The sequence below is a fragment of the Scatophagus argus genome, chromosome 20, assembly GCF_020382885.2.
Source record: "Scatophagus argus isolate fScaArg1 chromosome 20, fScaArg1.pri, whole genome shotgun sequence".
Lineage (NCBI taxonomy): Eukaryota > Metazoa > Chordata > Actinopteri > Scatophagidae > Scatophagus > Scatophagus argus.
In genome coordinates this window covers 293067-320677 of record NC_058512.1, presented here as the reverse complement: position 1 = coordinate 320677, position 27611 = coordinate 293067, and the positions used below count along the sequence as shown (strand labels likewise).

The following is a 27611-nucleotide window of genomic DNA, read 5'->3' as shown; positions in this document are numbered from 1 at the left end:
ATTAGCAAAACATTAAGATGAGGTTAAAATAAGAGTAGAACACCTACAAAATGTCAAAAACGTCCAAATAATAAACACGGAGGAAAAGAATAAAAGCAACAACATGAGAAAGACGACATCACATGAAAGCAGGTTTATGAAAGTGAGTTTTTTGGAACTAATTTGAAAGAAGTCAGTTGTCAGAGTTGTTGAGTTGGAGAACATTTTGTGCCTGCAGCAGCTGATATCACTGAGACAATCTGCAGCAGCACGTCTTTGCATCTGAAGTGAAGCTTCTTCAACTGTCTTGTTGCTGAAACGGGTTTTGGGGGATTTTGTTCTTCTGTGACTTCAAACCGTCAAAAGCAGAAAGTGAAAGAATGAAGAAGGGCTGTCTGGGTTTACTGATCCCCAAGGGGGCAAATTCAGTCAGCCAATAGAAACGGTTCATCTCTGAGTTTCAGGTTCCTGATTCTGAGAGCCTTTCGGTGAATTCATGTGACCACACAGCAGCCAGCCTCCCTGCTGGCATAAAAGCTGCTGTCTGCGTCCTCTGCATCAGAGAGCGACAGGAAGACAACAGCAGGTAAGAACACCTTCACTTTCCCAGCAAAACATGTGAATCAAAAGATTTTAAAAACGACATCCTGACATTCACATTCAAACCCTGGAAGTTGGATGTTTAGATGCATTTCCTCATGTAAAAACTATATTATAAAATGTTCTGAGGCTCACGTTTGAACAAGTGACTCCATGTGAGATCTCTACGGTGGTCCGGAGATGTCAAACCAAATACAAAGAGCACATTACATTAATGGAAGTGAGAGTGAACAGATGTTGACATGATGGACTGAATGCAGGCTGTTAGTCTGAACGTATTGAAGAGGAAAGTTTGGGACAAAGTGGCTGAGATCTTTTCTCTACTCACCACCTGATCATTTAGCCCACACACTGCATCATATTTTCTATGTGTTCATTATGTTTAATGTACCACTGCTAAAGTAATGTGACTTCACTTCCTGTCTCATTTGTTGGCGTTGGCTTCATGTTGCAGTTCACATCAAAGCAAAAGCAAACACACAGCAAGAATTTATTTTCTGTTTCTGATGTTTTAACTGTTGTTTGCTAAAGGAATGTATTGATTCCTTAGTTCTGAATATGTCATGTGGTGTTCATGACACTGTGCATGTTGACTTTCATTGCTAAGGTCCTGGCTGAAGCCATCGAGGTATGAACTGAACACACTGAACATGCAGTGGAGCTGCTGCTGCGGGTGGGAAAAGTGAGGCTGTGCTGCCACTTTACAACCTCAACATCAGGAGTTTACACTCACACACAACAGTTCTGCCAGTGCAGGTCAAACAAGTGAAGAGTTTGTCCCTCCATCAGTGAAGGTGAAGTGCTCAGTCTGCACTACAACCTGACAATCAACAGTTGATGTCTGCCGCTGAAGGAGCTGCTGTAGCTCCTTCCTACACTGAGGGTGTAGCAGTCTGCTGCTGAAGGAGCTGCTCAGAGCCTCCACTGTCTGATGCAGAGGGTGAGAGGTGTTGTCCATGATGGATGTCAGCTTGGCTAACGTCCTCCTCTCACCCACCTCCTCCACAGAGTCCAGTGGGCAGCCCAGGACAGAGCTGGCCCTCCTGACCAGCTTGTTCAGTCTCTTCCTGTCCCGGTCCCCAACAGACCACAGCATACTGAATAGCAGAGGCTACCACAGAGTCATAAAAAGTCCTTAGGAGGGGCCTGCACACTGCAAAGGACCTCAGTCTCCTCAGAAGGTGGAGGCGACTTTGGCCCTTCTTGTACAGAACATCGGTGTCATGTGACCAGTCCAGTTTATGGTTGAGGTGGACACCCAGATACTTAAAACTGTCCACCGTCTCAATGTCCGAACCCTGGACGTTCACTGGTGTAAGTGGTAATGTCCTTCTGCAGAAGCCAATCACCATCTCCTTTGTTTTACTGGTGTTTAAGCACAGGTGGCTGCGCTCACACCAGTCCACAAAGTCCACGATGACTCACCTGTACTCCGTCTCAGTCCCCTCAGACACACAGCCAACAATGGCTGAGTCGTCAGAGAATTTCTGGAGGTGACATCTGCTGGTGTTGAGGGTGAAGTCTGAGGTGTAGAGGGTGAAGAGGAAAGGTGAGAGCACTGTTCCCTGGGGGCCCCCGTGCTGCAGACCACCACCTCAAACAGAGTTAGTTGATGATCCAAGCAGCCAAATGTCCGTCCACACCTGCTCTCTCCAGCTTCCCTCTCAGCAGCACCAGTTGAATTGTATTGAATACACGTGAGAAGACAAAAAACATGATTCTCACAGCATTGATTCTCAGGACTGGGAGGTTGTCACAGAGTGGGGGGTGCTGATGGTCCTGCAGTCAGAGACATGTTTCCTCAGCTTCAGCTGCTGCCTCCTGTCAGACAGGAAGTCAAGTCTATCGAAACGAGTGTAAAGAGGTGCCACTTCAGTCTGAAATCAGGCCTTTGTAGCCATCTGTTGGAGCTTTGGTTGAAGAAATGTCCTTCACCACAGATTAATGAAAACCCACTGAATGATTATGGTCTGACGTATTGATCTTTTTCTTCCAAACACCAACAGCAAGTCCAGCTTTTGCCCTCACTGTGTGAAGTCCTCAAAACCAGGAGTCACCATGGCAACACAGTGAGTAACATGAACACAACTAAGCTTTAAAAGTGAATTCAAGCAACATGCAGTGAAGTGTTTTCAGCCTGAACAGCTTCTCTTCTTTCTTCTGTTTGATTGTTTTTCACGGGAGAAGAAGAAACTGAAGGAAGGTTGAACTGTTTTCACGTTAAAATGAAACTCTGATCTTAAACCACAGGGAGGGAAAAGACACACGTGCTCTCCTTCAACACTGAATAAAAATGTCTTTTTATTGAAATCAGTAAACATTTTCTTTGGTTTGTTTTAGTTTGTTTCATCTGATAAAACTTTTTAACTATGAATAAAAAATAACATCTAAGATGTATAAGCACAGAGACTAAAATCTATACAAGACATTAAATTTCTCAATGATCTATGTTCTCCACAGGGTCACAAACGCCTCACAGAAATACAAAGACATCATCTCTAAATGTGTTCTGATCCACTCAGGATCTCCTGCTGTCTACCAGCTGAGACCAAAGGAAGAGAAGATTGGAACTCTAAGAAAAACTACTCTTGGAGAAAAATGTCTGGACAAGACAAACAAAACCATCCTGCTTGTGGGAGAAACAGGAACAGGAAAATCTGCTCTGATCAACGCTCTGGTCAACTACACCATGGGAGTGACGTGGGAGGACGACGTCTGGTTTCAGATCATGGAAGAAGAGAAGAAAAGTCAGTCAGAGAGTCAGACATCAGATGTGATCGTGTACCAGATCTTTGAAGGTAAAACTCTGCCCTACTCTCTGACCGTCATCGACACTCCTGGATACGGACACACCGGAGGGATTGAACGTGATTATACTGTCAGCCAAAGATTATTGGATTGGTTCCGCTCAGATGATGGAGTTCATGATCTTAATGCAGTGGGTCTGGTGCTGAAAGCAACTGACAATCGACTGAGTGACCGACTGAGATACATCTTTGATTCAGTGGTGTCTCTGTTTGGAAAAAACATGGAGAAGAACATTGTTGCCCTCATCACACACTCAGATGGAAGAACACCTAAAAATGCTCTGAAGGCCCTCGAGGATGCAAACATTAAGTGTGCCAGAAATGAAAAGAATCTGCCTGTTCACTTCCTGTTTAATAACTGCCAGCATGAAGACCGGACGGAGGACACCGAAATCCTTCAACATGCAGATGGAATAACAACCAAAGGAATGAGTCAATTCACAGACTTTCTACGCAAAACTGCACCTCAAAATCTAAACAGAACTGTGGAAGTTCTGAATGAGCGAATCAGATTGACAGCCTGCATCCAAAACCTGACAGAGAGAGTTGAATCTATTGAACTACAACAGAATGCAATTGAAGAGACAAAGGAAGCTCTGAAGAAACTTGAAGACAACATGAAGAAGAATGAGAAGTTTACAGTACACATCACTGAGGTCTACAAAGAAAAAGTAGAAGTCAGTGAGAGCAGGTGGTGGGCGCTGTGGTTAAATTATGGAGGAGCTGTCTGCTGTACAAAGTGTGAGGAGAACTGTCACTATCCATGCACACTGGACTGGTATGCAGAACACTGTGAGGTCATGTCAGGTGGCAGATGTACTTCCTGTACTGGAAAGTGTCCTGCATCAGATCATGTCAAAGAAAAAAAGATGTATGTGACCAAGACAAGAACAGTTGAGAAAACCAATGAAGATATGAAAAAGACATATGAAACGAACAAAGCAGGAAGTGCTGAGCAGTCGAGCTTTTTGGAAGATCTTGAGAAGAAAATGGAAGAACTTCAGAAAGACAAAGATCAGTGGTTGGAAGAGGCCTTCCAGCATGTTGTCAGACTGGAGCAGATCGCCCTGCATGTTGATTCACTGTCCACTCATGTCCACTTGGACTTCCTGATTGAGAAGATGAAGGAGAAAGGAGACACAGAGAAGGTCCAGAAACTGGAAGAGATGAAGAGTCGAGTCACTGAAAATAAAGGAAAAAGAGCAGCACTGCAGTACATGTGCAGTCAACTAACAGCTGCTGGTAAAGCAGCTGGTAAAGCAGCTGGTAAAGCAGTTAAAGGAGTGTTCATGAAGAAGTAGAAGAAGATGATTGTGAGCAGCCAGCTGTGCAGATAACAAACTCTACATTGTTGATCCAAATGTTTAAACACACAAGCTTCTTCATTCTGTCTCTGCTTTCAGTCGCTCAGGATCTTGTTTTGGTGTCTGAGGTTTGGGTTTGGGTGATGCAGCATAAAGATTTAATATGTCCTCTCATGTTTCAGATGTCCCCCTCGTCCACCACACATTTATGAGTTTATATTCACTGACAAATAATCAGTTTTGACTTCATTCAGTCATACTTTCCATCATAACATTAGTATGACAAAAAATACCAACATACAGTATCACTAAAAAGATTACCTTTAAAGTCAACAAATGAAGCTTCCCACAAAGAGCTCTGCCTGCTGATTTACCTCTGACTGAGGATCTGCTCCAGTCTTATCAGGACAATTATCTGCAAATAAAAACAGCAGAAGTGTGGCTCCTGAGTGTGAACACTAGAGGGCAGCGAGTACCTGTGACTTTACATAAGTGAGGTCTACACAGGCACACGACACAGATGTAAAACTCAATACATAAATGGAGATATGGTGTCCAAAATGTCTGTCTGGTCGTAGCACTGAGAGCTGAGGCTGCAGTCCGTCCACAGGAGGGCATCGCTTCTCCCACAGGCTGCTGCAGCTCTGCTGTTGAAGGGGCAGATACAGGAAATCTTTCCTGCCACATGCCATCACACTGTACAATAACAGCCAGAACTCATAACATACAGTCAGTAACACACTTCATATGTTTTTATGCATTCGGTTCACTGCAGCTTATACTTTATTTTATTTTTGCACCACATTCAGCATTGCTTATTTGTTGTATATACTCTTTTATGTTGCATTATTTATTGCTAATTGGGCGGCACGGTGGTGCAGTGGTTAGCACTGTTGCCTCATAGCAAGAGGGTTCCAGGTTCATTCTTTGCAAATTACACAGATAAAACACTTGCTGCAGTGTACTGCTGAGATGTAAAACTGTACATGAGATGTCAGTGGTAAACCATAAACAGAGTAATTAAAGTTTAAAGTTAAAGCAGCCATCACTTTTATAAAAAGTAAAATTTGTTCAAAGGAGCGATGTGTAAGATGCAGCCATAAGTTTAGTTAAAACATTAAGAACTGTGAAGAAACCCCAGTGTTGACGTTCTGTCAGAGACGTCTCTGTGTTGTCTAGCAGATGTCTTCTGAAGTTAGCATGCTAACCAGCTAGCTGCAGACCGGCCTGTCTGTAATACCACTTTGTACCACCAGAGGCCCCCGTACTTTCTGCTGGAGATGAATACGAGCAGCAAGTTCGATAAGTTTCACAAGCTCTCTTAGAGTTCAGTGTGATAAAGGAACAAACTCACAAAATGTCCAGAAAGGAAAGACTCTTGCACCTGTTATTTAACAAAGACAAGCTGAACTGCCTCGTTAACTCATCATAAAGTGCCTTCATTCAAACGAGACAGAAACCAAATAAAACTCACCCAAACTGTCTCCGTTTGTCTTTCCATGATCACCTCTAGTTTGGTCCAAAAATAAAATATTCCTGCTCAGTAAACTGGCCTCTGCTGGTCTCACAGGCTCCATCCCAGGCTGGTGTTCAGCTTGGTTCACTGGGAGCCCAGCGGAGCTGAGCCCTGCTGCCCATCGTGACTCCCTGTGGTTGCAGTCCAGGCAGACTCAGTTAGCTTTCAGGCCTCAAGCTCCTCAGTTGACTGAGCTAACTGTAGCTAACTGAGCTAACCATAGCTATGGCTACAGGCCAGAGTGAGTAACAGTAGGCAGTTTCTCTTTTAATATGCTGTCTCATATGTTTTTTGAGCAACCTTTGAATACGTAAGTATCAGTACTTTTACATGAGTACAATATTCATGTGCTTTTTACACAGATGTATGACTTATTTGAAGATTGTCTAATTTTGTTGAACAGGCAACTGTTCAATGACAATAAAGGTCTTGAATCTTGAAAGACTAAGTCTTTTGCACTTGTTAAGTCCATCACCTTCATTTGAGGCGAAATAAACCAAATTAACCAGAATTAAATTTCTTTTGGATACTGGAACTTCAGTCTTCTCCAAAGAACACACAGGACAACTTCTTCCTCATAAATGAGGACATTTATTTAAAGTTAAATGCTTACTAAGAACTGAACAAATAAAACATCAGTAAGGATTACACAGTGAAGAAAATAAAGAAACAATAATAAACTATTGATATAAATGATATTGATCTGAAGAATATTATCAAAGTGTTATCACAGGAAGGTGACATGTGAGGCCAATCTGCCTCTCTCAGGAATTATTTGTACTCTTTCACTCTTAGGAAAGATGAGGATTTTGTTCCTACATGCTGAAGCGTTGGTAAGTCGGGGCTACAGTGTGAAGGAGCCCCAGCTGCCGGCTCACCAAAGGCCGGAGATGTGCAGCAGCAGTCCAGCTTCGTAAAGCCAATTTGGCTACGCTAACATCTTTAGCTGGATGAAAACTTTGAGCAAAAATGCTATCAAATTTCAGCTTAGTGGTGACAAAAAACACAAAAAGGAAATAAACAACATGTCGGTTTGATACTACGGCTCTGTTTAGGATAAAAGTTAAATTGTGTGAGTACTTTAATGAGGCACAAAAGAAAATTTTAAAAAGACATTAAAATAAATAAATAAAACAAATACAACAAAGCTCAGGCTATTGTCTTGGCTGAGCAAATGGACTTTTAGGTGTGGAGAAGGCGTTTGGTGTCAAAGCCTCAAATTCATGTTAGTCATGTTGTCTTTTGTGTGGACATCTACCCAATCTGGTGGCTCATGTCTTCAGACTAGCACAATTAATTAATTATAATTAAGTTTTACATGCAAAAAGTCAATTGATCGTGATTTTAACACAATTTCTATGTAATAATGAGAATCATATAAAATATTCACATGCAACAGCAATTATATGAGCAAATCAAACATTCAACACAAAGTTCTTCCATCAAATTAATTCAGCTGTTAGAGAGACTGAGACTCACATGCATTTAGTGTCACGCAAAGGAACCAAATGTTGCTTTTCTGTGGTTCGTAGCCACACAAATCAAAGTGAGAGTTGTCGAAAGGTTCCTGATGTTCTCGTGACAAAACGTGTATCTCTGAAGAGATTAAAGGGCAGTTCTGCAGATGTTTCTTCACTTCCATTGACAGGCCGAGGTCCGTGTCACAACACGCACCCTACGCACCTGAACAGACGCTAACCCGGCACACAGTCTGAAACAAAAGCAACAACCGAGCTCTGGCCGGTCCACAATAAACTTCTATTAGAGCTCCTGCAGAGAACACAGAGACACTGAGGAGTCACTCCTGTCAGACAGGAGCCCAAAGCCAGCATAAAGAGGTTCAGTGAAGGTGCTGATGAAGGTGTGGAGGTGGATCAGACTGTCAGAGGAGACTCTGTAGAAGGACAGAGTGCCAGCAGGACAGTCCACATACACTGCAACTCTGTTGGAGGAGGAGGAGGAGGAGGAGGAGGGGAGAGACGGGATGAGTGTTCTGTTCTTACTGTGACAGACAGAGTAACCATCACCAGAGCAGAACAGACTCCAGGAGTGATCATTCACTCCAAACACACAGTCTCCACTCTCTCCTCTCCTTCTGATTCCTCTGTAGGTCATTGATATGTCAACCTTTCCCCTCCACTCCACCTCCCAGTAGCAGCGACCAGTCAGACCCTCTGAGCACAGCAGCTGAGGCCACCAGTCAAACCTGTCTGGGTGGTCAGGATACGACTGATCCTCCTCCACGCGCGTCGCCTTCCTGTTGTCGTCAGACAGTTTCAGGAATTTGTTTACTGAGTTTGTGTCAAATGTGAGTTCACAGGAATCTGATGGAGAGAAGAAGACACAATACAGCAGCAGTTCTTCACCTGTCATCTGTTCATTTACTGACAGTTATATTGATCAGAGATTAATGAGTCAAGTCAATCACAAATAAGAATTTGTCTCCCTCATTGATTCAGTAAGGGAAAACCTTTCCTTTGAATGAAGGATGTCACAGTTTGAAAATGGCTGAATGTGATGTCACATTAAACACACACTTACACTTCCTCACACCTGGAGTCAGCCATCGCACTCCAGCAGGCTCCACCCTGAAAGGAAGAGGGGGAGGGTCAGAGCAGCACTCAATACCATTTAAAACTTATATTTATTTTGTTTTTTCTAACAGATCCTTTTCAGTTTTACAGCCTGCTGGGACCATCTGAGAAAGTTTGTTCAGCGTCAACTTATCAACATCGAACAAGTTCTTTCCTGTCAGTTGTGGAATATTTGTGCATCTCAGCTGATTAGCAGCTTCATACCTCAGAGTGTCCAGTCTCCAGTGTGGATCCTTCAGTCCAGCAGACAGCAGCTTCACTCCTGAGTCTCCGGGATGATTGTAGCTCAGGTCCAGCTCTCTCAGATGGGAGGGGTTGGAGCTCAGAGCTGAGGCCAGAGTAGCACAGCCGTCCTCTGTGATCAGACAGCCTGACAGCCTGCAAGCACACAAAACAACACACTTCACACAACCTGAAGGACGTCAGCAAGCTAATGACAACGTCTCAGACATACACGGTCGACTACAGAGCAGGAATCCCAACTGCTGTGGCATATAAGGGCTGTATGCACTAACATTCCAGCAGAGAAACTGTAGTGAAGACCCAAAGAAACTCAGCCTGTCTCTTAAAACCTCTGAATACCTGACGTTCATTTCAGTTCACGTTCCAACAGCAGAGGCAGAATAAAACTAATGTATTCTGTGCTCATGTGAAGTAATTCACAGCGCTGAATATCTGAGTAAACACAACTGGTAAAATAATAAAAAAAAAACCCTGGGAGTTTATCTCTTTGTATTAATTAAACTTCAAATGGTTATCAGCTGATCAGGCGGATGAATTCTGACCTGAGAGTCTCCAGCTGACAGTTTGGGCTCTTCAGTCCAGCAGACAGCAGCTTCACTCCCGCATCCTGCAGGTTGTTGTTACTCAGGTCCAGTTCTCCCAGGCCAGAGAACTGGGAACCAAGAAAGAAGGACAGAGCTTCACAGCTCCTGTCTGACAGGTTACAGCCACTCAGTCTGGAGAGACAATAATGAACAAGAGGAGATCAACTCACTGCAGTATGAAACTGGAGATGAAATGAAAGGTTACTGTGACAGCATGAACAGAGGTCTGCTTCAATCACAGGTCAATTAAAGTATTGTTATCAATATTATTTCTTGTTATTGCTGGTTAACGCTGCAGCACTGCAGGTTTACAAGACTTCATTCAAGGTCCACATGCTGTTCAAACAGCCTGGTGAGTATAAGATGACACGAGGTCATGTTTATTGAGGCCCACAGAAGCATGCATGTATAGTTTTGATGAATTATGTTGGTTAAACCTTTTTTCAGGGGACCAAATATTTTTGCTGGTGGGCTGAATTTGGGATCCTCCCGCTGACTTTACACCAACTGCATTGTCATCTGACCTGAGAATATCCAGCGTATAGCGTGGATGCTTTAATCCAGCAGACAGCAGCTCCAGTCCTGAATCCTGCAGGTTGTTGTGACTCAGGTCCAGCTCTCTCAGACTGGAAGACTTGGAGCCGAGAACTGACGACAGAGCTGCACAGCTCCTGTCTGAGAGGTTACAGCTACTCAGTCTGGAGCGACAATAATGAACAAGAAAAATAATATTGGTGTTAAAAAGAAACAACACTTGATAACATACAATATGTAAGATGTTAGGAATAACTCCTCAACAAGTTCTATGTTCTGTGACTGTTATGGATGATGCGGTGGATAAGAACCATATGTTCCAGGATTTTCAGTGTCTTCACTTCAGGTTACTGCTTCTCATTCTACCAGCAGATGAGTGGAACTAGTATTAACTGACGAGCTAGCTAGTTTATTCAAGTGAAACTAATCAGTGGGCATCATGATGGATGGCCACGGGTTAACACAGCAGAACGCCACACTCAGCCAATCAGGTGCCAGTGAACTACAAGCAGCCCACTAGTGAAAGTGTTGAGTTTCCTGCATCTTCCTTCGCTTACATTCAGCTGTCTGTCCATCTTATTCGAGCTGTCGACTTAGTCAAAGAACGAGCAGCTCAACTTAAGCCTAACTGTGTTGTTGAACTAGAAAAGTAGAGACGCAACTGAAAGTTTAATCCAGCAGCATAAACAGAAATCTGCTTCAGTTACAGACGGATTAAAGTACTTGAGCTGCTGTTGCTCATTTGTTGGCTAACACTGGCTAACATTTGTTGGCTAACAGAAATACTGATTGCTGGGTGTTATCTACACACACACACACACATATATATATAGATACACATATACATATACTGTATGTATATCTGTATCTATATATTCATTCATATATAGATTGATGTCTATATGTATCAATGAAGTGAGGAAAAAGGGTTTGAGCACACCAGCTGACAGCTTATTGTGATGAAGCACAAATATGTTCTGGTGATTATATTACTTATTTATGTTTTTCTCTCTCTTTTCTCGCTCTTCAAACAGCACTGTGTCTGCAGTCTGCATGCTGCTGCCTCTCCTCACAATACAAGAGCATAATAATATGAATTTATCTACAGTATTACTGTTGACATCATGCAACAGATTATGTCTTATCCAAGGATAAGAGGTGAAACATCTTCAAAGACAAATATCTAAGTCCAGTTGCTCTCGATTGAATTTCCTTGAGATAACCATGACCTGGATGAATGAGAATATTCACAGGCAGATTATGTCTTACTTATTCAAGCAGGCTACTTTCCAACCACGGACTTAAACCCAACTGTCCTGTAATCTGACCTGAGGATTTCAGGTGTGCAGTGCGGCTTCCCCAGCCCAGCAGACAGCAGCTTCACTCCTGAGTCTCCGGGATGATTGTAGCTCAGGTCCAGCTCTCTCAGATGGGAGGGGTTGGAGCTCAGAGCTGAGGCCAGAGAAGCACAGCCGTCCTCTGTGATCAGACAGCCTGACAGCCTGCAAACACACAAGACAACACATTTTACACAACCTGACAGGCCGGCAAGCTAATGACAACGTCTCAGACACACACTCCTCTGCCGCGTAATCGAGTCCACGTCACGAGGACAACACTCTCAGCAAAGAACCCAGACCTTCCTCTCCAAGACCACTTCTACCAGCACATCTGGGGCAGGAGGCGGGGGGTATACCAAGGTGTTCCCAGGCCAGGTGAGAGATGTAGTGTCTCCACTGTGTTCTGGGTCTGCCCTGGGGTCTCCTTCTGGATGGACATGATGACATTCAAGAGGCACCCTAACCAGATTCCCAACAGGACCTCAACTGGCTCCTCTTGATGAGGAGGAGCAGCAGCTCTACTCTGAGCTCCGAACCCCATCTCTGAGGCTGAGCTGAGCAACCCCGCAGGGGAAACTCATTTCCAAGTTACTCACTATCATTTATTCAGACTAAACACAACTTGTTTGAAAATTGAACATCTAGGAGTGTATCTCATCTAATGGTCACCAGTTAAGCATGTTGATGAATCCTGACCTGAGAGTTTGCAGTGTGCAGTGTGGACTCTTCAGTTCAGCAGACAGCATCTTCACTTTGGAATCCTGCAGGCAGTTGTAACTCAGATCCAGCTCGCTCACACTTGAAGACTGCGAGCGGAGAACTGAAGACAGAGCTTCACAGCTCCTCTCTGAGAGGTTACAGTCACTCAGTCTGAAGAGACAAAGAGGTAACAGGTCATTTCCTTTCTAAAGAAACCTGTGTATTAATTTTTATTTCAACAAATCCAACTGTCTGTGCACTTACAGAGCTTTTCTGGAGGCTTTGACCACTGGCAGCAGCCTCAGAAGAGCCTCCTCTGAAGCAGAGTATTTCTTCAGGTCAAACACATCCAGATCTTTTCCTGATGACAGTAAGATGAAGCCCAGAGCTGACCACTGAGCAGGAGACAGTTCATCTGCAGAGAGACTTCCTGAACTCAGGGACTGTTGGATCTCCTCCACCAGAGAACCATCATTCAGTTCATTCAGACAGTGGAACAGGTTGATGGTTCTCTCTGGAGACAGATTCTCACTGATCTTCTCTTTGATGTACTTGACAATTTTCTGATTGGTTTTTGAGCCACTTCCTGTCTGAATCAGCAGGCCTTGTAGGAGAGTTTGATTGGTCTGCAGTGAAAAGCCCACAAGGAAGCGGAGGAATAAGTCCAGGTGTCCATTTGGACTCTGTAAGGCCTTGTCCACAGCACTCTGGTAGAAACGTGTTGACTTGTCTCCAAACAGCTGAGACCACCAGGATGTTGGTTGTTCTTCTGCCAGCAGGTTGACACCAGAGTTGATGAATGTCTGATGGACGTGAAGAGCAGCCAGAAACTCCTGAACGCTCAGATGGATGAAGCAGAACACCTTGTCCTGGTACAGTCCTCTCTCCTCTTTAAAGATCTGGGTGAACACTCCTGAGTACACTGAGGCTGCTCTGATATCGATGCCACAGTCTGTCAGGTCTGATTCATAGAAGATCAGGTTGCCTTTCTGCAGCTGCTCAAAAGCCAGTTTTCCCAGAGACTCAATCATCTTCCTGCTGTCTGGATTCCACTGTGGATCTGTCCCATGTCCTCCATCATACTTGATGTTCTTCACTTTGGACTGAACCACCAGGAAGTGGATGTACATCTCAGTCAGGGTCTTGGGCAGCTCTCCTCCCTCTCTGGTCTTCAACTTATCCTCCAGAACTGTAGCAGTGATCCAGCAGAAGACTGGGATGTGGCACATGATGTGGAGGCTTCGTGATGTCTTGATGTGGGAGATGATTCTGCTGGCCTGCTCCTCATCATCTCTGGATCTCTTCCTGAAGTACTCCTCCTTCTGTGGGTCAGTGAACCCTCTGACCTCTGTCACCAGGTCAACACACTCAGGAGGGATCTGATTGGCTGCTGCAGGTCGTGTGGTTATCCAGAGGCGAGCAGAGGGAAGCAGATTCCCCCTGATGAGGTTTGTCAGCAGCACATCCACTGAGGTGGACTCTGTGACATCAGTCAGGATCTCATTGTTGTGGAAGTCCAGAGGAAGTCGACACTCATCCAGACCGTCAAAGATGAACACAACCAGGAACTTCTCAAACCTGCAGATTCCTGCTTCTTTGGTTTCAGTGAAGAAGTCATGAACAAGTTCCACCAAACTGAACTTCTTCTCTCTCAGCACATTCAGCTCTCTGAAAGTGAATGGAAATGTGAAGTGGACGTCCTGGTTGGCTTTGTCTTCAGCCCAGTCCAGAGTGAACTTCTGTGTTAAGACTGTTTTCCCAATGCCAGCCACTCCCTTCGTCATCACTGTTCTGATTGGTCCATCTCTTCCAGGTGAGGCTTTAAAGATGTCTTCTTGTCTGATTATTGTCTCTGGTCTTCTGGTTTTCCTGGATGCTGTTTCAATCTGTCTGACCTCATGTTCACCGTTGACCCCTCCAGTCTCTCCCTCTGTGATGTAGAGCTCTGTGTAGACCTGATTCAGGAGGGTCGGGTTTCCTGCTTTAGCAATCCCCTCAAACACACACTCATACTTCTTCTTCAGTTCAGATTTATGATTACACCGACAAACTGCAGCAAGAAGCTCTGAATGAAAAACACAACAAAGAATATCAATTAGCCAAAGTGAATATTTCGTCAAAGAATGAGTATCTGAACACAAGTTGATCTCTTGAGACTTTAGTGAACGTCTCATTTGTCCAGAGAGTTAAATGTTTAGAGAAACCCTCTTACTCCTCTGCAGACAGTCAGCCAGCTCCTCCTGCTTCATTCTCCTCAGGAAGTGCTGTGTGATCTTCAGAAATGCCTTTCTGCTGCTCCTCCTCTGCTCTTCATCCTCACCGTCCAACACCTCCTCATCCTCCCTCTGACTCTCTTCTGGGTAATCTGAACTCAGAACCTTCTGGAACCTCTTCAGTTCCTTCTTCACAAACCTGACAATGTCCTCCTCCAGCAGCTGGAACACAATATGATATGACTGACACAATCAGACTAAAATCATGGAGCCAAACATCACATCCATGATGGCCAGACTGACAGTCTGCTGGTCTACAAAGTGCAGCATGGAGATTATTGTGAACAGAGCAGATGTGAAAGTACTTGTTGTACATGTACACACCATAAATATGGAGTCCAGGTGTGTTTGATGCTGCAGACCACTGGGAACCTCTGAGCTCTCCTGCTCAACTCTGTGGAGGAATCATGAAGAATTAGCTCACGTGATGTCTGTCCACACAGAGACAAACACAAGCTAAAAAAGTGTGAAGTGATCTGATATCAGGTGAAGAGTGTGTTGCTTCAGTCAGTCAGTTTGGTTTAGTCCCCACAGCTGGCACCACCCCCTTCACAGCCACATACACAGTGAACGTCCAGGGCTCGGACATCGAGATGGTGGACAGTTTTAAGTATCTGGGTGTCCACCTCAACCATAAACTGGACTGGTCACATGACACCGATGTTCTGTACAAGAAGGGCCAAAGTCGCCTCCACCTTCTGAGGAGACTGAGGTCCTTTGGAGTGTGCAGGCCCCTCCTAAGGACTTTTTATGACTCTGTGGTAGCCTCTGCTATTCACTACGCTGTGGTCTGTTGGGGACCGGGACAGGAAGAGACTGAACAAGCTGGTCAGGAGGGCCAGCTCTGTCCTGGCTGCCCACTGGACTCTGTGGAGGAGGTGGGTGAGAGGAGGACGTTAGCCAAGCTGACATCCATCATGGACAACACCTCTCACCCTCTGCATCAGACAGTGGAGGCTCTGAGCAGCTCCTTCAGCGGCAGACTGCTACACCCTCAGTGTAGGAAGGAGCTACAGCAGCTCCTTCATTCCCACTGCTGTTAGACTGTACAGCTCAACAGTCTGGTCCTGTTTTCCTCCCTTATGAGGACTTGCATATAGCTGTACATTGTACTGTGCTTTTTATAAAACTGTTTATTTATAAACTCTTTATATCTTTGAAACTTTTTTGCTTTAATGCTTTGCACACTATTTGCACTCTATTCTGTTCTTGTGAGCTGCTATGACAAGTAAATTTCACTGTGGGATCAATAAAGTTCATCTTAGAGCTTCTTCTTTAGCATAATCAGAATCAGAATCTTCTTTATTGCCATGTAAGTGAAGAGGTTTCACATTACTAGGAATTTGTCTTACTGATTGGTGCATACAGAACGTAAGAACGAGTAACATATAATAATAGAATAAAATAAAATAGAATAAGGTAAAATAAAATAAAATCCATCCATCCATTTTCTATACCGCTTATCCGTCAGGGTCACGGGGAGCTGGAGCCTATCCCAGCTGACTACGGGCGAGAGGCGGGGTTCACCCTGAACTGGTCACCAGTCAATCGCAGGGCCAACACACAAAGACAGACAACCACACACTCTCACACTCACACCTAGGGGGCAATGTAGAGCAGCCAGTTAACCTAATGTGCATGTTTTTGGGATTGTGGGAGGAAGCCGGAGAACCCGGAGAAAACCCACGCAGGCACAGGGAGAACATGCAAACACACACAGAAGGGCCCAGACCGGGATTCAAACCTGGAACCCTCTTGCTATGAGGCGACAGTGCTAACCACTGCACCACCGTGCCGCCCACAAAATAAAATAAGATAAGTAAAATAAATATGGTTCTGGAGGTAGTACAATAGCGAGGTAGCACAGAGTGGAAGTAGTGCAAGTAGGTGAGGTAAACAATGCAAATGTTCGGCAGGTGGATCATGACATGAGCATAGATCAGTGCCTGTACTGAAGTAGCTGGGTGAGTTAGTTCCCACTTACATGTGATCGGCAGACTGAGGTTGTCCTCTAAAGTTTAAGATGGTGTCCCTCGACAGGTTGCTGATGCAGGACTGACAGCTGGGATCAGGACAACCCGGTCTGGTCTGCTGCTGGTTACTGGAGCAAAAACAGTTGAGATAAAAGCGAATGTTGGGTAAACTGTAGTCCTCAACCCCGGAGACCCCGAGGCTATGAGCTCAGCCTTCTCCTGTTCAAACTGTACTGCATGAACTCTAACTTGTACTATGAAGTATGTGGATGACACCACCAACAGCCTCACAGAGGGCTGCACAGAGAACAACCTGCTGGAAGCTGTTAGAGCTGCAAAGCTGTCTGTGTGTTTACAATGAGACGTCATTAAAGTCCCTGTTGGTGTGACGGGCAGGTGTCCCAATACTTTTGTCCATACAGCACAGTTGATCCTTAGAGAACAGGGGGGCAAAGACACACAACCTGCTCCATCTCAGTGGAGGTTCATGAGAACCAACCTGCCACAACCAGAAAACTCAGAAACGTCCGCACTCGTTCAGGAAACCTGAATATTGACTTATTAAGACTTTTCCATTCAGTCTGGTGTATATTTGTATACTCAAAGACAACAGTCAACCCAGCCATAAATAAATTCATGTCATGTATCTTGGAAAATTATTAAAATATCTCATCTTTTAACACAGACAACTAATTTTGTAACACCAATATCTTTTTAAAAAGTTTTTTCTTACCTTAAATTAAAAAAAAGTGGAGGGTCCATTGACGCATTACTCTTCACAGACACACAGCTGGGTCCAGGTGCAGGTCCAGGTGCAGGTCCAGGTGCAGGTCCAGGTGCAGGTGCAGGTCCTGGTCCAGCAGAGTCTGGTCTCTGCTGCAGCTCGGGCCTTCAACACAACACACACAGAGCTTTGAGTGTGAATAATGATGGTGGAGTGATGTGAGTGCTGAGCTGTGACATGGAGAAGAGTCCTGGACAGTCAGAGATCCTCATCTCACCTCTGAGCTTTGGTCTGGCTGCCAGGTTCCCCACACAGAGTGGTTTTAGAGGGAGGGACTCCCTCCTCTGTCTCCTCGCACTGGTCCATGGTCCACACCTTCACACAAACCGTCAGGGGCCACACGTCTTCATATCATCAGGTGTCCTGGTGGACCATGAGGTGGACAGGTGGACATGGACATGACAGAACAAAAAAACCGAAACAAACTTTAGTTGGAGATGAGTTCACTCTGACTGCTGATGAGTGGATGGACAGACAGAAAGCAGAAATCAAAGAACGAAATCCTCTGCTGGCCAACGTGAAAATCACCAAACAACATCTGGCTGCTGGAAAACCTGAGACATTCAGGACCACGTGACCTGCTGTCCTTACTCTGACTGAGTTCTCTTAACCTGGTAGGTTTGCTTTTGATTTGTTTGTGAGATAACTTCCATGCTATTACATACCAAAAACGGGGTAAACATTTTCCGTGGTCCCTGGTCTGGTCTGGACCCGCTGGAGTCCTGTGAACGTCCAGACGACAGGACGACAGACGTTCAGCGGACACCGTCAGAAAGCAGCGAACCAGCAGCCGTGACGGTGAAACACGTCCGCCTGTCGAGCACCACAAACCCCGAAAAGCGCCGTTTACACTCCCGACGACGAGCACCGAAAAACCAGTCAACAGGAAGCGGCCATGACGTCGGGGTTGCCACGGCAACGGCACGGTCAGCCGGGGGGCGAGAGGCCCCGTAAACAAACAGGCTCGTTGAAGATTTACGGCAGCCGGAAGTCACAGAAACACTCACATCCGCTCACATTTGACCCACATTGGTTTAAATATTAAACCAGACTCAAGTTTCTCAGTGGAGCCTGTGGAAATACTGCAGTAATACTGCAGTAATACTGCAGATTGAAGCTCTGCGGAAGGGGAAGTCTCTGTGCTTGGCGAGACAAGACGAGTCCCCACTGAGCCTCAAAGAGCAAATCCAGCCCACCAATCAGCCACAAGAGGGAAAAATAAGAACAAACATGTCAGACCACAACAAGAACACAAACAAAGTTTAAGTGTGTGTGTTTGAGTCCAGCTGCACGGTGGACAACATGCTGGACTGTTACTGCAGCCTGATTCACATGTTTAATGTGCTGGTGGAGACAAAACATGAACACGACAAACTGCACTATAAACATAAGAGGGTCCACAGGAAGCTTGTGCAGATAAGCGAGCTCGCCTCCTCCCCCCGACATGTTAGAAGTCACAGGGTTTCTGGGAAATCACGTGGCCTGAGGGTCCGGCCTCTCTGCTCACATAAAAACCACCCCGAGCCTCGTCGGTCCCAGAGCTTCAGCGACGGAGCAGCAGGTAAGAACACATCAGTCCTTCGCCGTGAGGAGCAGGACTTAACTGCACACGAATCAGACGTTAGAACAGCACGAGCTGAAGTTAGAGGATTATTTTCTTCAAGTTTTCATTCTGAATCCAGTTGGGCTGAAAGTCTGAGAGGCTCAACATGTTCCTCTCTGGGTTACAGGATCAGATCTGTGTTTTTCACTCAGTCCACTGACCTTAAGTCCTCCATTTAAAATCAGCTGTCAGACTTTGTTTTCCTCACAGGCAGATGATAATCCTGCAGTGAGATCCGCTCAATGTTTCACATGTCGCTGAACTGTGAACTAAATCAGAATCAAGCAGTACTTAAACCATGAACTATGTCCTCTGTCCTCTTTCCTTCTGGAAAAAACCTGCAGTTCGAAAAGCTGAAGACGACGTGGACGTCCTGAAGTGTGAATCCGACTGAGGCAGGATGTTCGGCTCGAGCTTGAAGCGCAGCAGTTTAGCTGAAGAAGCTGCCCGACATAAAGTCACTCGCTGTAAGAACTGTCAGAAGAACTGCCACGAGCCCTGCGAGTGCGGAGGCTTCGTCAACTGGCTGTTCGGCTTCTCCGATTATTCAGGATGTAAGGTGATCAAGGACAACCGCTGCACTGTCTGTCCCCGGTCGTGTCCTGCCTCAGATCACGTGACTCAGACCAGAAGGTATCAGTCGTAGACAAGAAAAGTCCAGAAGACCCTGAGAGGGAAAATCAGACGACAACGACGAGCCTTTTGGAAAGTTTAGACAAGAAAACTGATCAACCTGAATGCTGATTTGCTGAAGCAGAAAAGAGATGAAGATGAAGGAACCTCAACATCCTGTTGTTTGAAATCTTTTGATTTTTGTCAGGTAAAGCGCTGTCATAATCACCAGGTGTGATCGTACTTTTGATTCTGCTTTTACTCATATGAATATCTGTGTCTCCTGCAACACTGAAGCTGTTGATGATCCTGATGCCAACAATAAAGATGGACTGACAGTCTGAATCACGAGTCCTCTGCTGTCTGAGTATCACATCTCACCTGCACAACACAGCAGCTCGCTGTCCACAACATGTCAGTCTGTCTAAGCCTCAGGACTGTTGTAACGTTGCCCTAATGTTGACACAAATAGCATCAAAGTTATTTTCAGCACACGCAGTCAAATGATCCTGCTGAGCAGCTGCAGAGTCTGCGGTGCTTTGGTTGTTACTTCTCACACACAAAACTCAGCTCGAACATACATCACCGCATCCCGAGCTACAAGAAACATGCAAACTGGTGATAAGAGTCAAAAAGAGGACAAAAGAGTCCAAAGCTCACCTGACTAAGACTCCTGTGCAATCAGCACGTCGATACGCCACACCTGCTGGGCGGAAGGAGAGCAGGAGAGCACCTGTGCTGCAGATCTGACAGGGACAAGTGGAAAAGTGAATAAGCTGAGACAAACGTGTGACTGAGTTCATGTTCTCTGCCTGCTGGCGGCGTGTTGAATGTGCTGTTCACTGACCCTCAGGTTACTGTAAACTCCTCTCCGGGATGTTTTTATTGTCTTCGTTGTTTATTGTTTGTCTGGTGTTTTTTTGGTTACTGCTGACCGCACATTAAGTTTCCCCTCAGCGGTAACGAAGACATCCTGACCTTCAACTTGTTGTGTCTGAGTATTCAACTGCTGTTCATCTAATGAGACGCCCCAGGTCCTGTGGACAGAAACAAGAGCAAGAAGGGGTTTCCAGGTGTGTTCGGCTGCCAGATGTGTTTATATGACATGTTTATTTCAGTCCTGATCTCTTCAGGTTGATTTGCAGGTTCTGTTTCGCTCACATCTCAGTCAGTCAGTGACATTCAGCTCACAGAAACCATCCATGTTGTTCTCAGCAGTTCACTGCAGGCTCACCTTCCTGACCCTCAGAGATGAACCTGACCACACCTGGCCTCCTGGTATCCACTGAAAACAGATGAATGCAGCAGCTCCACCTTGTTTCACAGCGGCGTGGGAGTCGGTGCAGGAAGACATTTGGGTTCACTTGAAGCAGTCTCATCCAGACCTCCCTGAAGAACCAGATCGTTTCTCGGTGAGGCTTTGGTAGATCTGATGTTCATAAAAGCACATTTTCAGAGTGACCAGTAGGTGGCGCATTAGCTGGAACAAGATAATTCATATTAAGGGGAAACGCTGGTGGTCTGAGTGAGCGACCGTGTGATGTCAGAGCTGAGATCACCTGAGGATTCCTGTGAAATTTAATCAGTAGGATTTGTGTTCATGGGAATGAATTTTTATCAGCACAAGTTAAAAATGTCCATGTACACAAATCCTAAAGATTATCTTCATGATCCTTTCATGACCAGCTGTGACGCATTTTCACCTCACCTGAATCATCGTGAGGACTGGGATTCTTGTTTCATGTCATAATTTAGTTTGTACGTGTTTGCTGCTGTAAAAGCTGAATTCACCCTCAGCGAGTCAGCAAGCTCCCGTCCCTCACAGGTGAACACCACCATCAGTGAAACAGGTGGTGTTCACCTGTGAGCTCCCGTCCCTCACAGGTGAACACCACCACCTGATCTGCTGCCTGCCTCCTCAGCAGCACAGAGAAGACTTCTCAGGTAAGAACACCTGGAGACTCTCCACAGTGTCAACACCACATGACACGCTGCCTTACATTCATATGATTCATACTCCTGTATGTAATAACACTGAATTGAAATGAGCTCAGATTTTCTTCAGGTTTTAAATTAAGATTATATTAAAATTACATTGTGACTAAAGAAAGAATTGCCAGTAAAATAAGAAGGAGGGACATCATGTTTTTCCACTGTTGATGTTCAATCTGAAACCTGAAAGGAAACAATAAAATAAAACTCTTTCCACTTAATTCATGTACAACAATGTTTTAAAACCAAAACCCTCAAAAAACTTGATTGATTGAACACATCAGTGGATGAAGTCGTCTGCGCATGTGCGTGTGTGTGTGTGTGCCCGTTACTGGCGTTGAGTGTGTAGAATTTAAGTATATCAGCCACCGACTGGGGGCGCTGTTGTCCTGGTGACGTCCACGTGTTTGTGGTTGCCATGGTAACCGCCCTCTGTGTTGTGTTGTTTACAGGAGCGAAGTGCGGCACTCAAAGCCTGCAGAAGGAAACCGTCAGATGTTTGAAGATGCTGCTGAGTCGAAGGAGAAGCGGATGTCGAGAGTTCACAGGACCGACGCCTCATTCAGTCGCTGTGGTGAGTCACCGACACAACAGACGCTGGGCACCCAGGACCAGACTCCCTTTACAAATCGCGCAGTTTTGAGAGTTGTTAAATTAGGAGACACTTTATAAACTTTGCGGAAAGCCGTCCGACAAATACACATAATTATTGATATCTTCTTGTAAATTCGGCAGCTGTTGAACACGCCTGAGCTCTTCGTTCCCTTGTGGACACCGAGTCTGTTTGTCCCGGTCTGTTGACCGACGGTACTGCGCATGTGCAGCGTTTCCCTACTGATTATCGCTCACTTCCACCTGGACCGGGTTACAGGTCGTATGACCAGCTTAATCAACAGAAACTGAAGCTGGTTTGGCTTGATTTGATTCTGTGTCAAACATGGACCACAAAACAAACGGTAACAATCAATCGATCAATCAAAAAGGCTAAAACACACCGAAGTATGGCAAAAGTAAAGAAAAAAAGAAAAAAACTTCAGTTCATCACATAATGATTAGGTCATACGCCATCCAGTAATTCGATCGTTTAATTGCTACCAATAATAACGATGATGATGGTGACATCAGCTTGTACTGAGCGTTTTCTCACAACATGAAACAGTCGTGACTAACTAACACCCATAATTAATTACCACTGAGCTGACACAGAGTCAGTGATCGATCAGTCAGGAGAGCTCAGACAACATAAACACCTTTATGTTGATCAAACAGAGAGCAAAGCTCCCATCGACGAGGTCCGCGGACCACCTGATCCTTGAGAGACAGAAACGGGACGCAGCCCGGGACAAAGCCCTGGAGTTCACAAAGTACCAGCAGGGCTGCGACGTGAAGATGTGCTGGCTGAAGGGTTCAGACAGTCGCTTCCTGAGAGGGACCGTCGAGAGACGAGTCCAAGCTGCTCTGAACCAGCAGGAGGTCCGGGTCCAGCAACGGAGAGACAGGTCTGTAGGTCCACAAGACACGGGATGAGTCCACAATTCACTGCTGCAGATTCAACCAGCAGACAACCTTGACTTCATGGATCTCAGCAGCCAACTTACAGTCAGCTTCAGTCCTGCTACTGCTGATACTTCATGAGTACTTTGATCTCCTGCTGTGTCTCCTGCTGTGTCTCCTCCTGTGTCTCCTGCTGTGTTTCCTCCTGTGTCTCCTCCTGTGTGTCTCCTGCTGTGTCTCCTGCTGTGTTTCACCTGCTGTGTCTCCTCCTGCTGTGTCTCCTGTTGTGTGTCTCCTCCTGTGTCTCCTGCTGTGTGTCTCCTGCTGTGTCTCCTCCTGTGTCTTCTGCTGTGTCTCCTCCTGTGTCTCCTCCTGTGTGTCTCCTGCTGTGTCTCCTGCTGTGTTTCACCTGCTGTGTCTCCTCCTGCTGTGTCTCCTGTTGTGTGTCTCCTCCTGTGTCTCCTGCTGTGTCTCCTCCTGTGTCTCCTGCTGTGTGTCTCCTGCTGTGTCTCCTGCTGTGTGTCTCCTCCTGTGTCTCCTGCTGTGTGTCTCCTGCTGTGTCTCCTCCTGTGTCTCCTGCTGTGTGTCTCCTCCTGTGTCTCCTCCTGTGTCTCCTCCTGTGTCTCCTGCTGTGTGTCTCCTCCTGTGTCTCCTCCTGTGTCTCCTGCTGTGTCTCCTCCTGTGTCTCCTGCTGTGTGTCTCCCCAGGCTGCGTGTGTTGCTGGAGGTGGAGGAGCAGCAGCTCCTGCAGGAGTTGGAGGAGAAGATGGAGACTTCAGTGGAGAGACAAGCAAAGATGCGAGAACGAGTTAAAACCCTGAGAGAGAGAAGAGAGAGAGACAGACAACAGTTGGTCTCAGACAAGCTTGAACAACTCTTCAGGTAAACACACCTGTTCAGGTAAACGCACCTGTTCAGGTGAACGCACCTCTGGATTTTCATGAAAAGCAAGAAAAGCAGCAGGAAATGTGGATTCATATTAACGTGGGAGTAATCGAGTATGGAGACGTGACTCCTGCTAATGAACGTGACACTGAACTCATCGTGTGACCTTCACTGGCTGTCGTTGTTATCGCGAGTGATTTTGTGGGTGTTTCAGGGAGCAGTGTGAGGAGCTGCGCACCGTCCAGAGCCGACGCAGAGAGCAGCAGGTGTGTCGGGAGCGAGCTGCTCAGGTGAGGAGCCGACAGGAGCGGCTGCAGCTGCAGCAGCGGGAGCAGCAGGTGTTCGATGAGCTGTGGGAGGCCGACCGGAAGGCCAAAGAAGATCGGGAGGCGCAGAGAGCGCAGAGCCGGCAGCAGAGGAACATGCAGCAGCTGGACTTCATCCAGAGGCAGATGGAGGCAGCAGAGCAGCAGAAACGACGGCTCAGGGAGCTGAGAGCCGAGGAGGCCGCACTCACGGTGAGCGCACGCTAACGTATTCACACTGAGTCAGACCGCCGAGACCGAAGTCCTCCTGTTCGACCTCAGCTGTGTCATGTTGTCCAGCGGCAGCAGCAGGACGTCCAGCGGCTGCAGAAGCAGCGCGAGCAGCAGCAGAAGATCCAGGACCAGCAGACCAGACGCCGGCAGCTGGATCAGGGTTTACGGCTGAAGATGAAGCGGCTGGCCCGGGAGCAGCAGGACGAGCTGCAGCTGGACATGAACATCCTGCAGCAGCTGCTCAAACAGGAAACAGATGAGAAACAGGAAGCTGCTCAGAGGAAGGTAAACACACCTGAGCCGCCTGTCAGAAAGACAGAAAGACGTCATGGATGAAAATACAGTTACAAGTAAAAGTCCTGCTTTCAAACTTTTACTTCAAGTATGAAAAGTAAAAGTACTCATAGCGATGCTCCTCACTACAGGAGGAACTGCTGTACTCCTGTACGATCCACCTTAAATACTTTAATTCTGACAAAGCACATTAGAGATCAGATGGTTTTCCTCTGTGAGGTTAATGTAGTGCAGCCAAAAGTAAAAATGAATATGAAGTGGAAATACTCAAGTAAAGTACATTCCTTAAAACTGTACTTGCTTACAGTACCTGAGTAATGATTAACAAAAATCTTTAAAGCATGTTTGTCTCAATATGGGATATTTGTCATCACATTTGACTGACATTTACTCAGGTACTTTAACTCTTGTACTTCTTCTAGTACTCACAGCTTTCATCATCTCAGATTTTACCAAACAAAAGCCACAGTATAAACTAACAAAGTACTTAAGACTCCTTTTGAGTAAAAGCACTCAGTTATGTTCCATTACTGCACATTGGAAATAGTAAAGAACCAGTAAAAGTACTGCAGTAAATGTACTTATTAATCATGGCCAGTAGAGGGCACCAGTTTGTGTTTGTCCTTTCATAATTCACATTAAACATTATAAATATATAATGTTTAATTATATTAAACATAATATAATTAAACAAAATTAAAAAACAAATTAAATCATACAATGTTTAATTATATTAATATATAAATATATAATATTATAAATATATATATATATATATATATATATATATATATATGAATGATATATATACATATACGTCGTGTCTTTTTCAATGTGAACTACTGAATGAGTAACTCAGACTGACCACCTGAGTTACTCAGGTGGTCAGTCTGACCCTCAGTGTTGTGAAGCCGTTTCCATGGTAACACGTCAGATTAGCTGACCCACTGCTTCACAGATTCTGGATCACACACTTCACAGATTCTGATCTCAGATCCACATTTAAAACCCCTTCAGTGATCAGAACATCCTGCCTGATGGACCCCTGTCAGGTCCAGGATCAGAGCTGGAGGAAACTGAACTGAATGTGTGTGTGTGTGTGTGTGTGTGTGTGTGTGCTGCTCAGGCTGAGCTGCGTGAGGAGCAGAGGAGGTACCGACAGTATTTGTCCGAGGAGCTGCAGAGGCAGAAGATGGAGGAGGAGGAGACGGAGCAGCTGATGGAGGAGAAACTGAAGGAGGTGTGGAACAAACGAGAGAACCAGAGTCAACTGAAACGAGAGGCCAGAAACCGACTGATGAAGGAGGTGATGGAGGCCCGAAGCCTGCAGATCCAACGCAGACGTAAGAACACTGAGGAGCTCTGATGGTTCAGCAGCTTGAACACACACTCACACACACTCACACACACTCTGACATGATGTTAGACTGAGCGTGACTGACAGGAAGAGACACGTGTGTGTGTGTGTGTGTGTTGCAGTGGACATGAACCTGCAGAAACAGGTGGAGCTGTCCAAAGAGAGAGACGAGCTGAACAGACTGATGGAGGAGATGAAGCTGACGGACGAGGAGGAGAAAAGACGGTAAACATCCAGGACACACACCCTGCATCCTGTCTCTGTCGGTCCTGATCTCGTCTCTGTCGGTCCTGATCTCATCTCTGTCGGTCCTGAACTCTTCTCTGTCGGTCCTGATCTCGTCTCTGTCGGTCCTGATCTCGTCTCTCTTGCTCCTGATCTCGTCTCTGTTGGTCCTGAACTCGTCTCTCTTGCTCCTGATCTCGTCTCTGTCGGTCCTGAACTCGTCTCTGTTGGTCCTGAACTCGTCTCTCTAGCTCCTGATCTCGTCTCTGTTGGTCCTGAACTCGTCTCTCTTGCTCCTGATCTTGTCTCTGTCGGTCCTGATCTCGTCTCTGTCGGTCCTGATCTCGTCTCTCTTGCTCCTGATCTCGTCTCTGTCGGTCCTGAACTCGTCTCTCTTGGTCCTGATCTCGTCTCTGTTGGTCCTGAACTCGTCTCTGTCGGTCCTGATCTCGTCTCTCTTGCTCCTGAACTCTTCTCTGTCGGTCCTGATCTCGTCTCTCTTGCTCCTGATCTCGTCTCTGTCGGTCCTGATCTCGTCTCTCTTGCTCCTGATCTCGTCTCTGTCGGCCCTGATCTCGTCTCTCTTGCTCCTGATCTCGTCTCTGTCGGTCCTGAACTCGTCTCTGTTGGTCCTGAACTCGTCTCTCTAGCTCCTGATCTCGTCTCTGTTGGTCCTGAACTCGTCTCTCTTGCTCCTGATCTTGTCTCTGTCGGTCCTGATCTCGTCTCTGTCGGTCCTGATCTCGTCTCTCTTGCTCCTGATCTCGTCTCTGTCGGTCCTGAACTCGTCTCTCTTGCTCCTGATCTCGTCTCTGTCGGTCCTGAACTCGTCTCTCTTGGTCCTGATCTCGTCTCTCTTGCTCCTGATCTCGTCTCTGTCGGTCCTGATCTCGTCTCTCTTGCTCCTGATCTCGTCTCTGTCGGCCCTGATCTCGTCTCTCTTGCTCCTGATCTCGTCTCTGTCGGTCCTGATCTCGTCTCTCTTGCTCCTGATCTCGTCTCTGTCGGTCCTGATCTCGTCTCTGTCGGTCCTGATCTCGTCTCTCTTGCTCCTGATCTCGTCTCTGTCGGTCCTGGCAGTCGGAGGCAGACCTGCGAGGCTGTTCGGGCCGACCTGAGGGCTCAGATGAAGCAGCAGCAGCAGCTTCGCTGCGAGCGGAGAGCTGAGGCTGAGGCTGAGTATCAGCAGGGTCTGGTCGAGCAGGACCTGTACAACAAGAAGAAAGACGAGATCCTGTCCAGACCCCTGTCTCACACCATCATCCCCCATCCATTCAGACGGGCAGAGGGATCCAGATCAGCCTCACGTGGAAGTCACACCCAAACACTTTGAAATAGCACATTACTGTGATGCTCTAAATAAAGTCTGTTTGATCACAAA

General features: G+C 46.1%; 3 protein-coding genes across 7 annotated transcripts; 2 read left to right on the top strand and 1 right to left on the bottom strand.

The window, feature by feature from the left end:
* Positions 1-425: 425 nt before the first annotated feature.
* LOC124052044 lies at positions 426-7311 on the top strand. The gene is made up of 3 exons (XM_046375923.1): positions 426-565; positions 2586-2648; positions 3040-7311. Exons 2-3 carry the CDS (start codon positions 2638-2640, stop codon positions 4685-4687), a joined length of 1659 nt encoding a protein of 552 aa, XP_046231879.1. The 5' UTR covers positions 426-565; positions 2586-2637; the 3' UTR covers positions 4688-7311.
* LOC124052043 (NLR family CARD domain-containing protein 3-like) lies at positions 6778-19817 on the bottom strand. 2 transcript variants are annotated; one of them, XM_046375921.1, is made up of 14 exons: positions 17896-19817; positions 17448-17593; positions 17180-17335; positions 16458-16574; positions 14798-14867; positions 14413-14635; positions 12465-14265; positions 12198-12371; positions 11490-11663; positions 10152-10325; positions 9586-9759; positions 9005-9178; positions 8748-8794; positions 6778-8530 (listed from the first exon to the last, which is right to left on the bottom strand). In XM_046375921.1, exons 2-14 carry the CDS (start codon positions 17534-17536, stop codon positions 7968-7970), a joined length of 3936 nt encoding a protein of 1311 aa, XP_046231877.1. In that variant the 5' UTR covers positions 17537-17593; positions 17896-19817; the 3' UTR covers positions 6778-7967. The 2 variants fall into 2 exon arrangements, with proteins under 2 accessions (XP_046231877.1, XP_046231878.1); XM_046375922.1 differs by lacking the exons at positions 9586-9759; positions 10152-10325; positions 11490-11663 and having other exon boundaries at positions 17448-19817.
* Positions 17732-27611, top strand: cfap53 (cilia and flagella associated protein 53). Of its 4 annotated transcripts, none has more exons than XM_046375926.1 (9): positions 17732-17844; positions 21890-22011; positions 22707-22936; positions 23639-23812; positions 24030-24333; positions 24421-24639; positions 25775-25991; positions 26128-26230; positions 27311-27611. In XM_046375926.1, exons 2-9 carry the CDS (start codon positions 21943-21945, stop codon positions 27561-27563), a joined length of 1569 nt encoding a protein of 522 aa, XP_046231882.1. In that variant the 5' UTR covers positions 17732-17844; positions 21890-21942; the 3' UTR covers positions 27564-27611. The 4 variants fall into 4 exon arrangements, with proteins under 4 accessions (XP_046231882.1, XP_046231881.1, XP_046231884.1 ...); XM_046375925.1 differs by lacking the exon at positions 17732-17844 and adding an exon at positions 20566-20857; XM_046375928.1 differs by lacking the exon at positions 17732-17844 and adding an exon at positions 21371-21389.

Coding starts and splice junctions, on each gene's coding strand:
- LOC124052043 (XM_046375921.1), bottom strand. CDS start 17,536: ATGGACCAGTGCGAGGAGACAGAGGAGGGAGTCCCTCCCTCTAAAACC. Junction 14,868..16,457: donor CCTCAGTCTGCCGATCACAT/GTAAGTGGGAAC, acceptor ATTCCTCCACAG/AGTTGAGCAGGAGAGCTCAG. Junction 10,326..11,489: donor TGCACACCTGAAATCCTCAG/GTCAGATTACAG, acceptor TTGTCGCTCCAG/ACTGAGTAGCTGTAACCTCT.
- cfap53 (XM_046375924.1), top strand. CDS start 21,856: ATGGTAACCGCCCTCTGTGTTGTGTTGTTTACAGGAGCGAAGTGCGGC. Junction 22,937..23,638: donor GTCCAGCAACGGAGAGACAG/GTCTGTAGGTCC, acceptor GTGTCTCCCCAG/GCTGCGTGTGTTGCTGGAGG. Junction 26,231..27,310: donor GACGAGGAGGAGAAAAGACG/GTAAACATCCAG, acceptor CGGTCCTGGCAG/TCGGAGGCAGACCTGCGAGG.